General features: G+C 41.3%; 1 protein-coding gene and 3 non-coding genes across 5 annotated transcripts in view; 1 reads left to right on the top strand and 3 right to left on the bottom strand.

Moving 5' to 3' along the window:
* Positions 1–2902: 2902 nt before the first annotated feature.
* eogt (EGF domain-specific O-linked N-acetylglucosamine (GlcNAc) transferase) overlaps positions 2903–15000 on the bottom strand; it is a 23262-nt gene continuing 11164 nt past the window's right edge. For both annotated transcript variants that reach the window (XM_023427847.2, XM_087179778.1), the window contains 5 exons: positions 6098–6166; positions 5681–5742; positions 5395–5514; positions 4724–4826; positions 2903–4424 (listed from right to left, as the gene is read on the bottom strand). In XM_023427847.2, coding sequence (XP_023283615.1) covers positions 4278–4424; positions 4724–4826; positions 5395–5514; positions 5681–5742; positions 6098–6166 — 501 coding nt within the window. In that variant the 3' untranslated portion in view covers positions 2903–4277. The remainder of the gene's footprint in view (positions 4425–4723; positions 4827–5394; positions 5515–5680; positions 5743–6097; positions 6167–15000) is intronic.
* trnae-cuc (transfer RNA glutamic acid (anticodon CUC)) lies at positions 10712–10783 on the bottom strand. Its single transcript has one exon. It is a non-coding gene; the product is annotated as a tRNA-Glu (tRNA).
* Positions 11892–11963, bottom strand: trnae-cuc (transfer RNA glutamic acid (anticodon CUC)). The gene has a single exon. It is a non-coding gene; the product is annotated as a tRNA-Glu (tRNA).
* trnae-cuc (transfer RNA glutamic acid (anticodon CUC)) lies at positions 14514–14585 on the top strand. The gene has a single exon. It is a non-coding gene; the product is annotated as a tRNA-Glu (tRNA).

Genomic DNA, 15000 nt, shown 5'->3' with positions numbered 1-15000 from the left:
GCTTCCACACGTCGATCATGTTACAGATGGTGTCTGGATATCAATACTTGGTCCTGTGCTCGTCTATATGCGCGGATGGTGTAACCCCCCACCTACCCACCCCCCACCGAGATGTTAAACAGAATTTAATCACCGCCGCCTCTCCGTTACGCACCAGGAGACAGCCTATCAATTATTTCATCCCCGGACTATTCTGGTGTGTTGATGGCGATTGATTGCTTTGCGCTGTATTTGCAGTCGTTAAGACTTAGAGGAGGTCGATGTCTGCTAACGACCCAAGGTGAGGAGTATCCGATACATTTAGATGTCTTCCTTGCCTTGTTGCCAGCATTACTGGGCCACACGGTGGGCCCTGTGTCAGTGGGGGTTTTTGTTGGCAGTTTTTTAAAGATACATAGAACCAAAGTAAAAAAAAGAAAGAAAGAGGGAAAGAAAGAAAAAGGAGCCATGTACCATGAACTGTAATGAGTTTCAGGACAGCAACACAGAGCAATCTCAGGCATCCTTGTCTGGCACTGTCCTCACCCCAGTTTTTGCTACCTGTGCGCAGTGAGAAAGTGTTGTTCTATTTTCAACCGATTAATCTAGGCTTGAATCTATTACAAATCGATCAGTCTGGGTTTGAACTGAGAGCAGATTAGACAGTGGTGTAGGTTTGCCAGGACTGAGGCACACGCAGCCCTTTAGTTGCAGGATTCAGATAAAAAACATTAAACTGAAGTTTAAAAAAAAAAAAAAAAACTAGTTTCAGCACCTTAAACAGAGCCAGACGCGCTGCATATAAATTCAGCACGTTGGACAGCTCCAGACTGTCCTGTCAATGGGCTTTTCTATGCGCTTGCTTTGCTGTCAAGTAGTTAATCCAGTTTGCAGACAAAATAGACAAAAGTAGCTTGACTGTGTAAAGTGTAAGTGAAGAAAAAAAACTCCCGAAAGTTGATAAAACATAATATATCCTGTCTGCACCGGCAAGAACCGAACCTGTGTGTCGCAATGGGGATCGGAGGCCTTTTATCTTAAAGTGAGGCAGCTAATGGATGCAACAGCCCGTAGCACTTATCTCATCTATCTCTCCTCAGAGGGGTCAGATAGTATCAGGGGAAAACGCATCATGTGACCTAAACACTTTACTGGACTTTAGAGTGTGAGGTTGAACGGTGTGAAATTTAATTTACTCCCCTTCTACTTCCAATTACGTTTCTAGTTGTTGTTACAGAGCCAGCGGGTTTCTTAACATGTTTCAAGGTATTTATCAGTTTCAGTTTCCCGTTTTTAAGCAGAGCTGGCATGTTAAAGGTTTGCAGAATCGTCCTTGTATATTGCGGTGTTGTGGTAAAGGTAAGAGCATAGGCAGAAGGCGTCTTCACGTGTCATGTATCAGAGACGAGGGGTTACAGGATCTCCTGTGGGGTTATTCCCCCAGGGGAGATAATATCTGCTCATAACTTGAGTAATATGTCTTCCTCCTAAATCGATAGTCCTGAAGGAATCCATCTGAGGTGGGGGGTGTCAAAACAAAGCAGCTGGTGGGGTAACTCGCGCTTGAAAACTAAAATCGTAAAGACCGCAATGTATGAACTTCCCTCTAATTTTGAAGTGTGAATCACGACTTTACTCGCAGCTTCCAACCCAGTGACTAAACCTCCACCTTTGCTTGCGATCAGATCACTTGCCCGTTTTCTAAATGAGTTTCAGGCCTGTACTGAAGGCGACAGAAATAAGTCATTCAACATTTCTAAAAGAAAACACATCATTACTTACGGCTGGACGAAAGGAGGCCACACAAGCGGGGCGGTTGAAGAGCTGTGAGTGGTGAATTTCCAGAGGACCTCAGACCGAGGCCGGAGGCAGGAAGCGTGGTGCCTGTTTGTTAATGATAGGTGAGAGAAACTGTGTCTGCTGCGCCACCTCTAATTACGCGAGCGCACACAAGCTGCGCTCACACGGCCGATGAAGCATAAAGTTCTACTGTGCGCACAACGAGCCCGCACACACACGCGCGCGCGCACGCACGCACGCACACAGGAGAAAGTTTGACTTTGTTAACTGTATTTCCTCAGGCTTCCCACTTAACATCGAAAGGCGATTTGGGTGGTCGGGTGTGCTCCTCATTTTCTGACGTCTTTTCTTCCAATCAGATGCTCCATATTGGATACACCCAGCAGCCAGGCTTTGCGCTACAAAACAGGATTTGGTCATCGATTTGGAACCGCAATGAAGGTTAATGAGAACAGACATCTTGGTTCCTCTGCTTTTGATCCCCCTCTGCTTAGAGATTCTTCATTTCTTTACGAGGTCACTGCCAGTAACCCGAGCAGGGCCATAAATAGTGTCCATGCCAGACAGGCCCGGTGTCTGTCAATACTCCGAAAGTTCAGACACAACATCCGCAAAGAGCGTGCAGGAGCGCGACTGCTGACATCAAACTTGTGATATTGGAGCAAACACAATTTAACAAACATTGTCTTCTTGTGACCCAGTGGATATATTTGAGCATAAATTATTCTCACTCTATACACTGTTGAAACAAGTCTGTCAGGGACGATCAAACAGCGTAGGGTGAATTTCTGGCCTCATGTGTGGTGTTGTACTGCCCCCATGTGGTTATAGTGGGTCACTGGTCGCTCGTGTAGTTTTTGAGGCCACCTAGATTTATTATGGTGACAGTAAAAACTGAACCAGTGCCCTTTTGCGAAGAGCCCTTTTCCTCCTTAGACCTGAACTCACTAAAATAATGAAACCCGCAGCAAAGAGCTGTCTGGCATCAGCAAGAACTGGCAAGACCGAGGTTTCAGTTTATACCCTACAAGGTCAGACTTCAAAAGATGATTGATTAAATTAAGATGAATTAAATCTGTAATGCCTAATATGGCCGACATAGACAGGAAGACATGCTTCAGCATTTTTTTTAGAATTATTTATTTCAAAATATTACCACAGCTTTAGAATATGAACTTGCCTACAAGACTAGCAAAGCCCTGACCGAGGCGGTGTGACTCAGTTGTACATGGTCTCATCGATAAATAAAACATAAAGCTCATGGAGAGGCCAAGAAACACGGAAATGATCCTCTGATCTCTCAAAATACTCTTGTGCATTGCATCAGATTGCAATCGAATTGTGCTCATTCTCTTTCAGACTAATTCACTGTAAAATATCAAACTAACAGCATACAAAAGGCTTTAGGAAAGGTAACAACTGGCGGAAGCACCCTCATCATTTGACCATACTGATCATGCATTTCCTTTGATAAAGTGCAAAGGAGATTACAGTAAAAGAGACATCAGTATCAAAAGGATATTCCATCAAACCAACAAGACACATGTTTAAATAATGACTGTGACAAATGTAAAAGAAAACCATGTAAACTTCAAATAAAGACGCCATAGTAAAAGGCAGATTTAAAAAGCCTATTGGATAGTTTTGACATTCAGATGACAACAAAATGCCATTATGTTTTGAGAACGAATGGAGTGTTGAAACTTAACAAATAAGTTTCACAATACTTAATAATAAAGTGTTTTAAAATATTAATGTACTTGCATATTCACTTAACACAAATACTGATTCAAAAAAGCCTCTTGGCAATAGGAGTGTCTCACTTACCTTCTGTCTCTTGTTTGAAGTGTTTTTACTGTTGGTGAGCATAACTTTAAACCACATCATTTCAATATGTCAAACTAACTGCAAAAGTAAGTAAGTAAGTTTGCAACTACAGTATGTGCGCAAATCCAGCATGTCAATACTGCGCATCGTATTAGAGTGGTGGATGCTGGATGTGCTCACAAACTCTGGTGTGATTGTCAACAGCTCTGAAGACGCTCACATCAAGTTGACACTGATCAAATGTGACAAGATGTCGCATGTGAAGGGACGCTGTAACAGCTGCTCATTAGCTAACTTTGTTGGTGTGGAAAGAAGTAGATGCAGTGGAGGTAATGAAGAAACATAGGACACGTCTTATCGCTCTCCAGATGCTTCGACTGCACATGCCTCGTCCTTTAACTGATTTGACACTAATAGAGCTGATGGAAGCTATTCAAACCCGAGTTGTCCACCATACTGCTTTCACTTATCCAGACTTATCAAAGCAGCGGACAGGAGGTGACAATTACTCTGTCAGACCACTGGTGAATGAGGTAACGTAAAAAAAAAAAATGTTTTTAAATCACCAAACGTACACTGCCGGCATCTATTGATCATAGCAAAAGGCAGCCTTGTGTTAAGAGTTCTTCAGCAGCCAGATGTTTGTGTCCCCCTCTCCGCTCACAGAGACTTTAGAGTTCATCATGAAGGGCTCGGCGCTGCCATTTGCGATGGTGTGTGACGTAATCGGCTACCTCCAGCACAAGCCGCATGAACTCCCCCACATCAAAAGAGTAGTTGGTAAACTTCGGATGGTCGCCGAGGGTGGGATGGTGACCCTGCCAGAAGTGTTACAGGAGAGTGTACACAGTTAATGGACATATAAAAGCATGAGGAAACAACACAACAAGAGAGCATATGTGTATGTTTGTATTGTCAGGCTGTACTCTCAAGTGACAGACAGACAACGTAAGTGAGAAGTGAAGTCTATACATTTGTTCTGCTGTGCCTATAACTGCACATAATTTGTGCATGGGAGTGCGTTGAGCATGTGTATATGTGAGATGGGTGAGATGAATTGAGGAAGCTCATGCTGAGGTGCTCAGGAGCTGATGGTTGGTACGGGAGTTTCCCCTACCTTGTCCTGTGGGAGCACTTTGTCCATTTTCTGCCAAGTCACGTATCGAATGCCCCGCAGCCGAGCCAAATCTCGATAGCAGCTCTCATCCTGACAATTATATCTGGGAGGGACAGATGCAGACACTTTATCTCTTGCTCTCCTCGGTCTGCCTCACTTTCACTCTTTCTTGCTCCATCTTTCTCTCTCTCTCTCTCTCTGTATGCCCACTGTGGTTCTCGCTATATCACTCACCAAAATGTACACAATGCCCTCCCAAACATGCCCGTGCAGACACACACGCACGCACGCACGCACACGCGCACACGCACACACACACACACACACACACACACACACACACACACATACACACACACACACACACACACACACTCTCCAATCGGTTGCTCTACCCAGGGTAGCCAGGTGTGATGAATGCCTGGTTAATTAGGCAGTATTTCACAGTCATACACCGAGTGGCTGAGGGTTACTTTGGGCAGAGCATGCTGCCAAACCCATCGCTCTCCTTGTTCACATATGTCTTTTTTCTCTTTCACTCAATCACACATACACGCACATGTGCGCGCACACACACGCACGCTCGCACGTACGCACGCACACACACACACACTCACACACACACACACACACACACACAGGGAGACAGGTAGACAAAAAGTGTCACTCACAGCTCAAAGATGACAGCCCAGTCAGGGAGGAAGAGGAGGTGTGTGAGACCTGCCCCGTGCATCCCTATAAAGATGTCAGAGTTGTGGGTGATCCTCAACTGCTCCAGGAAGGGAACATCCCTAAAAGACAGGCATCAATCACCTTCATTGTGTGAACACTGTCATATTACACAATTTAAAAAGCTAAACACTTTATTTATTATTATTATACAGCACTGTTACATCCCCAGTGCTAAGCAGCACTGGATAGCTCCTGTAGTAATGTGGTGAGCACTCTATAACTCACTTGTATTTGTAGTCCACCACATTGACCTCCAGTAAAGGCACAGTCTTGAGGGCATTTACCAGCTGTAACAACAACAGAGGGACGTGTTGTCTGATCAATGAGAGAGGAGACAAATATGGGCAGTGACCATATAAATCACAAGCCTTTTTTACTCTCACTGTTTATAGCAAATAAGATTTTAAATAGGCACTTAACAGAGGCGGACAGTAAATCAATGGTGGAAAGGAGGGGTTGAGGGAATGGGAGAGTTGTATAAAGTGAACAAAGAGAAAGAGACAAAAAGAGGGAAAGAGAAAAAACAGAAGAAAGGAAAAGGAGGACAGGTGGAAGAAAAGATGGAGGGAGAAGAACAAGTGCAAGGAAGAAAGAGACAGAGAGAGAGAGAGAGGGAGAGAGGGAAGGTGAAGCTGGACTCACCTCCACTTGGTTTAATATCCTTCTGTATTCTGTGCTGCGTGCCAGCAGGGTGACACGAACACGCCCATCCTGAAAACAGCAATGCACCCAATAATCAATCAGCCAAGGACAGAAAAGACAGGCGTCTGGGAAAACATGATGTTCATTCAGAATAATTTAAAGGCTTCTTCTTCAATACAGCAGAGAGGACCAGATGAAAATTAGCTGAAAACACATTAAAAAATCATTCTTTAAGTGGAATAAAAAGGTTTTCTTTTATGATATGCTCTTCTCAGTTTATACAGACAGTACAGAGAAGCTTTCTTTTTCTGTATTCTTCTACTGCCACCTTGTGTTCTGAAAGAGTGTTTAGACTTTTTTGAGGTATTAACATTTGTAACATATGGGAATACCTAATAAGGAGCATAACCTGACTATCATCAAATCAAAGTAATGACAATTACAGAAAGTTACAACCTGTGAAATCTCCTGTACACAATGAATCAACCTCAACTATAACACCTTACTACAAGCAGCGAGCATATAAGTGTTCAGATCCGATCTAATTTCTCTTCTTCTACTTAAAAATGATTTTTAAGGAGTACTGAAAAAGATGATATTCTGAGCAAGCTAGACCAGAGCAAATTATGGCAAGGGGGAGGTAGGAGGAAAGGGGCAGTAAAGGCGGATGAATAGAACACAATAGACGAGAGCAGCAGTGTGAGTCTCTGGCTGTGCCATTAATCTAGGGATGAAAGGAGGAGCTGGGGAGAGGGTCAGGGCCGAGAAGACCTCTCATTCAGTGGCTGGTCTGCTATCACCAACAGCCCCATGTCTCGCTGAAAAGCCTCTTAGCATATTTCCAGTGAAGGCCATGAATACACAATGAGCTGCTCCACAGGACGGAGGGAAGTTATTGGGCTTTGCTGGTCATAAAGATACAGTCAAGTACTTCAAACCTGGGATCATAAAACTCCTGTGAGGACTGTTGGAGAGTTATAGATGTGAGAGATTGGTAAGGAACTGAGTATATGGCTGTGAGAGTCTCAGTATGCGTGCATGTACAGGCCTTATACATGTACTCTTACAGAAACTAGCAGGCTCTTTCCCTGAGTTTAACGTAGTGAGGAGACCAGATCAGTAAAGGGAATAAGCAAGTTTCCAAACTCCACATCCAAAATACAAGCTTAGAAAACCATAGTTCTTGTTTTCTATTTTCTTCTAATACATTATGAACTTAGTCCTTAAAACTCAGTTATGGCATAGAGGCCAGAGCATTACAATATTGTCATATGTTATTAGTGTATGAGACTATGATGCAAAACAATACATCTAAAAGCCTTTTCTGATCACAGGTCTAAAATTTGGCTTACCCTGGGCCTGTCCCATACACTGTGAACTGATATTCACTGTTTGCATGTTGGTGAACACAAATTTCCAAATTGTTAATGCGCTATATAAGTCTTTAACAACTCAAGACGGCTATAGTTTGCACTTGACTGAAACCTCAAAAGAAAGGATGATTTGGTATTTGCTAATGCTAACTGCAGCATGGTTTCATTACATTGCTCTCAAACAATGTAGTTTGAACTCTCTGGCCTCTAATTTCCAGCATTCTTAGCTTCCAGTTTGTGCTGAGGTAAAGAGTAGTGGCAATATTAACAGAATAAATAGGTTAAAGATAACAATAAGATCAAATGAGCACAAATCAAACATTTATAAGGAAGATTAAGACTTGTCAATATGTCCATTTGTAGAAATGACACTGGCTGATCATCTGTTACACACACAACTCATGGTAAACGACAGATGCATACCAAAATCTTTCATATTGCAGAACAGTGGGCCAACATTTATATATGTATTAAATATAAGTTTGCAGGAGGAAAATTAATATGACATTTGCTGATAAGGAACCAGAATGCTAGCAAACAATACATAAAAATATTTCCCTATCAGGTATTGAACCAAGGCCACAGTGATGAAAACGTCTAACCACAACCACTAGAGCACCGGGGAGCTGTGCACCCACTTAAAGCTTGTACAGCAACAGAATATCCATGTTTGATAGGCTGCATTGAATTTACATATTCAGTATTCATTATTCTTGGTCAAATGGAGTAGTTTTCTCTTTTTTACACAATATGCAGTTGCTATATGTGGCACACTGGGTTATCGTACTCTACATGTGAGCATGTTTAGAGCAGTTTCTCACAGAACCTAGTTGCCTTCACTTGAGGTCAAAGCAGAATTAGTCATTCTTACCACAGAAATACGGTATACACATACATTCAGTGAATAAGTCCCTGAAGCATAAATAAGGAACTTTAATATATAAATGGGAACTTGACAAGGATCAAAATGATTGGCAAAGGCACTTCCATGGTTGTCTACATCTGACCAATTAAAACAGTAGACTTTAGCTTAACTCTAACTATCTTAAATATCTAAAGAATAGATGCTCAGTCAACAACAATTTAATAATTATATTAAGCTTTGCAAAAGATTCAAACATGATGAACAAAGTAGGAGCACCATCATGGACTATCAATTAAGTCACCAATCACAAATCCTGCAGTTTGAGTATGTATGGGACATCTGTTGCATGTAATTTTCTATCATCTCTGTAATAAAGGCATAAAATTACCAAATGTAGTAAATAGAAAATTGTGACTATGACAGCTGTCCTTTTTCTTACACCTCATTTTTTTCTCTCTTTCATATCTTAGTTGTCAGAGGGTATTAAATTACAATGTGTTAAGATTTAGGGTCACAGAAGGAGAAATAATGGGACATTCCCTAAGAATCAGAGAGCAAGAAGTGCAAGAAAGAGTGACATAAAATTAAAGTATATTGAACAGGGATAGAAAGCAAAAACAAGAGTGGAAATGATCAAACACTACTTCTTCACACAACAACAGCATTAATTGATGTTGTAACTACAACACATACAGAAATAACACATGGTCTTCCCTGACCGGGAAACGAATGTAGGGCGCTATGGTGAGAGCACTGAATTCTAACCGCTAGTGGTGAATGCATTGCTAGTGGGGCTAGGGCAGAGCCAGTATTGGATGACGTTTTATAAGGGATGCTATATTACTTGAATATATTCAAGTTAATCAGCCATAAAGCACATAGAACTATGTTAATTGCTGACCATTTTCCAATGCAGTGATTTGAAGTAGAGATTCCTTATGTATCACAGAGAACAACACTCACTGCCCCTGATTTGTTATCTGTAAGTTCTGTTATAACTGTGCCAGTGGCTACCTTCACTTATTCTATTTTGGTACTTATGTTAAAGGATACTAAATAAGTAAACATGCTAGCAATCTATGATAGTGTAGCGCTCAGGTTTTGGTGTATTCATTTTGATCATTCTCAGTTTGTTTAATTGTTCAGGGTATTGTGACAAAGCGCCTTATTCTGTGTTCAGCTTTTTCCTGATCAGAATTCATCACATATGTGATGGAGAAATATGTTGTTTTGTGTGAACAGGATTACTCATGACCTGTATTTTTCAGTAAGTAAAGACTCTCTCCATGACCGGGAACCGACCCCGGGGCGCAGCGGTGAGAGCGCCGAATCCTAGCCACTAGACCATCAGGGAGCTGATATCTAGCAAGATGAGTGTACAGCTGTAGTTGGATGAACTTCTATGGGAGTCCTTATATACTTTAGTAGGTTTAAGTTAATTAGCCAAAAAGGACATACAGTTGTGTTACTGTTGACCATCCCAATGTAGCGATTTGAACTTGAAAAGAACTGAAACTATAGAGAATAAGCATTCATTTTTTTGTTCACACGAATATGGTTACAGACAAAACCTCCTACAAAGACTGACTCAATAGATATTCTGACAAATGTTAAAAATATGAATATAATGATGTTTTGCGCCAGGTTGGGACTCAAACCAAAGCCGTGGAGGTGATAGCGCTGAATCCTAACCAGTAATCAAACAAAACTTCTCATTGGAAATATGGCCAGGATCAGCTTTTTGGTCATGCTAGGGACATTTTTTGAGTTTTGTCTTTTGTTTGAATGAAGACACACTCAATTTCAACATATTTTGGCACCTACCTTAAATGACCTGTACTATTCAGGGAGCTGATATCTAGCAAGATGAGTGTACATCTGTACTTGGATGAACTCCTATGGGAGTCCTTATATACACTTTGATAGGTTTAAGTTAATTAGCCAAAAAGGACATACAGTTATGTTACTGTTGACCATCTCAATGTAGTGATTTGAACTTGAAAAGAACTGAAACTATAGAGAAAAAGCATTCATTTTGTGTTCATACAAAAATGGTTACAGACAAAACCTCCTACAAAGACTGACTCAATAGATATTCTGACAAATGTTAAAAGTATGGACACAATGAAATTTTCCACCAGATTGGGAATTGAACTTAAGCCACGGTGGTGATACCGCCAAATCCTAACCAATAATCAAACAAAACTTCTCATTGTAAATATGGCCATGATCAGATTTTGGGTATTGCCAGGGAGATTTTTTGAGTTTTGTCTTTTCTTTAAATCAAGACACACTCAATTTCAGCATATTTTGGCACCTACCTTCATGATATTCGCTTTTATAAATGACCTGTACTATTCAGTAACTAAAGAGTCCTTCCCTGACCGGGAATCGAACCCGGGCCGCGGCGGTGAGAGCGCCGAATCCTAGCCACTAGACCATCAGGGAGCTGATATTGATCAAGACGAGTGTAGAGCTGTATTTGGATGAACTCCTATGGGAGTCCTTATATACTTTGATAGGTTTAAGTTAATTAGCCAAAAAGGACATACAGTTATGTTACTGCTGACAATTCCAATACAGTGATTGAACTTACATAGAAATGTAACTATAGAGAAAAAGCATTCATTTTGTGTTCATACAAAAATGGTTGCAGATTGATCCTCCTACAAAGACTGACTCAATAGATATTCTGACAAATGTTAAAAGTATGGACACAATGAAATTTTCCACCAGATTGGGAATTGAACTTAAGCCACGGTGGTGATACCGTCAAATCCTAACCAATAATCAAACAAAACCTCTCATTGTAAATATGGCCAGGATCAGATTTGGGGTATTGCCAGGGAGATTTTTGGAGTTTTGTCTTTTCTTTGAATCAAGACACACTCAATTTCAGCATATTTTGGCACCTACCTTCATGATATTCGCTTTTATAAATGACAGTAACTAAAGAGTCCTTCCCTGACCGGGAATCGAACTCGGGCCACGGCGGAGAGAGCGCCAAATACTAGCCACTAGACCATCAGGGAGCTGATATTGAGCAAGACGAGTGTACAGCTGTATTTGGATGAACGCCTATGGGAGTCCTTATATTCTTTGATAGGTTTAAGTTAATTAGCCAAAAAGGACATACAGTTGTGTTACTGCTGACAATTCCAATACAGTGATTTGAACTTACATAGAAATGTAACTATAGAGAAAAAGCATTCATTTTTTGTTCATACAAAAATGGTTACAGACAAAACCTCCTACAAAGACTGACTCAATAGATATTCTGACGAATGTTAAAAGTATGGACACAATGAAATTTTCCACCAGATTGGGAATCGAACTTAAGCCACGGTGGTGATACCGCCAAATCCTAACCAATAATCAAACAAAACTTCTCATTGTAAATATGGCCAGGATCAGATTTTGGGTCATGATAGAGAGATTTTTTGAGTTTTGTCTTTTCTTTGAATCAAGACACACTCAATTTCAGCATATTTTGGCACCTACCTTCATGATATTCGCTTTTATAAATGACCTGTACTATTCAGTAACTAAAGAGTCCTTCCCTGACCGGGAATCGAACCCGGGCCGCGGCGGTGAGAGCGCCGAATCCTAGCCACTAGACCATCAGGGAGCTGATATCTAGCAAGATGAGTGTAAAACTGTACTTGGATGAACTCCTATGGGAGTCCTTATATACACTTTGATAGGTTTAAGTTAATTAGCCAAAAAGGACATACAGTTATGTTACTGTTGACCATCTCAATGTTGTGATTTGAACTTGAAAAGAACTGAAACTATAGGCCTGTGCATATTCTCATTTGTCCAGGTCATAGTATCCTAAAGGAGTTTTAAATCGAAAAACAACTGGACTTGATTATTTGTCTGGGAAGACGTTTCACCTCTCATCCAAGAGGCTTCATCAGTTCATGTACGCATCTGACCAAGCTGGGACTGGTCCTACCTTCTGGTGTGGAGACCCAGGTATTTAACCTCTTGTGGGCGTTCACAAGGCTGATGATGTCACTGGTTCCCTTTTGTGCTCCAAGTGTCAACGACAGTCGTTTGCATGACTGTCGTTGGTGGAAGTTGGTTTCGACTTCGTTAGTGCTCTATTGTGTTATAACGATGGTCGTTGGAGTCACTTGCCACTTGTGAACAGTTGTTATTCTTAGAGGCTAGATTGTTAAATCTCTTGGGAAGGGATGAAAGGGCAGCATTGTAAATTGGAGATAGGTGGTGTCTTAGACCTCCTCCCCTGTTGAGGGATGATTTCTCTACTTTTACATAGATGGCCTCTTTTACTCCAAGTAGCTGTAGTTTTCACAAAGGTCCAGCTAGGGTAACCACAAGTTGTGAGGGCAACCCTCAGGTGCTTGTGTTCTGCCCCTTGGGCCTGTGAGCTGGTGGGCACGTTATCAGCTCTATGTTGCAGGGTTCTGATAACACCAAGCTTGTGTTCCAGAGGGTGGTGTGCGTCGAAAAGTAGATATTGGTCCGTATGCGTGGGTTTTCTGTATACCCCAATGTGGAGGCTCCTGTCCTTTTCCATGTGGACGTCACAATCTAAGAAAGGCAAATTATTGTTCTTGGCATCCTCTCTGGTGAACTTGATGTTTTTGTCCACTGAGTTAATGTGTTTGGTAAAAGCTTGCACCTCTTTGGTTTTGATTTTAACCCATGTGTCATCCACATACCTGAACCAGTGGCTCGGTGTTGTTCCTTCAAAGGAGTTCAAAGCCTTGTTTTCTACCTCCTCCATGTATAGATTTGCCACAATAGGGGATACTGGTGAGCCCATGGCGCAGCCGTGTTTTTGTCTGTAAAATTTGCCATTAAACTGGAAGTATGTGGTGTTCAGGCACAAATCCAGAAGCCGGCAGATGTGTTCATGTTTGAGATTTTTTCGGTTTTGCAGGGAATTGTCTTGTGTGAGTCGTTGTCTTACCGTAGCCGAAGCCTCCATAGTTGGAATACAGGTGAAAAGAGAAGTCACATCGTAGGATACCATGGTTTCATCTGGTTCCATTTTTATGTTTCGGACTTTACTCACAAAATCGGTGGAGTTTTGGATGTGGTGTGGGGTGTTTCCCACCAACGGCGCCAAGATATGGGCTATGTGTTTGGCTATGTTGTACGTGACCGAGTTTATGCTGCTGACAATGGGCCTGAGTGGGGCCCCTTCTTTATGGATTTTTGGGAGTCCATATAGGCAGGGGGTTGAGACCTGGGGATAAAGCCGGTAATATTGTGTTTTGTTAATGACACCTTCTTTTTGTAGTTGCTGTAGACATTCTATCACTTTCTTTTTATAGCCACTGGTCGGGTCTTGTTTCAGAGTTTCATAAGTGTTGGAGTAGTTGAGTAGTGCCGTGATCTTAGCCTGGTAATCAGTTGTATTGAGTATAACTGTGCATCTACCCTTGTCTGCTGGGAGAATTGTGATGTTTTGGTCTTTGCTCAATGTCGTCACTGCTTTCCTCTCCTCAAGGGTGAGGTTAGAGGGGGGGACTTTGTAGGAGGTTTTGTCTGTAACCATTTTTGTATGAACACAAAATGAATGCTTTTTCTCTATAGTTTCAGTTCTTTTCAAGTTCAAATCACAACATTGAGATGGTCAACAGTAACACAACTGTATGTCCTTTTAGGCTAATTAACTTAAACTTATCAAAGTGTATTCATGTAGTCATTTATAAAAGCGAATATCATGAAGGTAGGTGCCAAAATATGCTGAAATTGAGTGTGTCTTGATTCAAAGAAAAGACAAAACTCAAAAAATCTCCCTATCATGACCCAAAATCTGATCCTTGCCATATTTACAATGAGAAGTTTTGTTTGATTATTGGTTAGGATTTGGCGGTATCACCACCGTGGCTTAGGTTCAATTCCCAATCTGGAGGAAAATTTCATTGCGTCCATACTTTTAACATTCGTCAGAATATTTATTGAGTCAGTCTTTGTAGGAGGTTTTGTCTGTAACCATTTTCGTATGAACACAAAATGAATGCTTTTTCTCTATAGTTTCAGTTCTTTTCAAGTTCAAATCACTACATTGAGATGGTCAACAGTAACATAACTGTATGTCCTTTTAGGCTAATTAACTTAAACCTATCAAAGTGTATATAAGGACTCCCATAGTAGTTCATCCATGTACAGCTGTACACTCATCTTGCTCAATATCAGCTCCCTGATGGTCTAGTGGCTAGGATTCGGCGCTCTCACCGCCGCGGCCCGGGTTCGATTCCCGGTCAGGGAAGGACTCTTTAGTTACTGAATAGTACAGGTCATTTATAAAAGCGAATATCATGAAGGTAGGTGCCAAAATATGCTGAAATTGAGTGTGTCTTGATTCAAAGAAAAGACAAAACTCAAAAAATCTCCCTAGCATGACCCAAAATCTGATCCTGGCTATATTTACAATGAGAAGTTTTGTTTGATTATTGGTTAGGATTTGGCGGTATCACCACCGTGGCTTAAGTTCGATTCCCAATCTGGTGGAAAATTTCATTGTGTCCATACTTTTAACATTTGTCAGAATATCTATTGAGTCAGTCTTTGTAGGAGGTTTTGTCTGTAACCATCTTTGTATGAACACAAAATGAATGCTTTTTCTCTATAGTTTCAGTTCTTTTCAAGTTCAAATCGCTACATTGAGATGGTCAACAGTAACA

Source organism: Seriola lalandi, unplaced genomic scaffold (genome assembly GCF_002814215.2).
Source record: "Seriola lalandi dorsalis isolate HSWRI2012SDOR001 ecotype SW California unplaced genomic scaffold, Sedor1 jcf7180002054864, whole genome shotgun sequence".
NCBI classification, from domain to species: Eukaryota; Metazoa; Chordata; class Actinopteri; order Carangiformes; family Carangidae; genus Seriola; species Seriola lalandi.
This window is presented reverse-complemented; position numbering and strand designations above follow the sequence as displayed.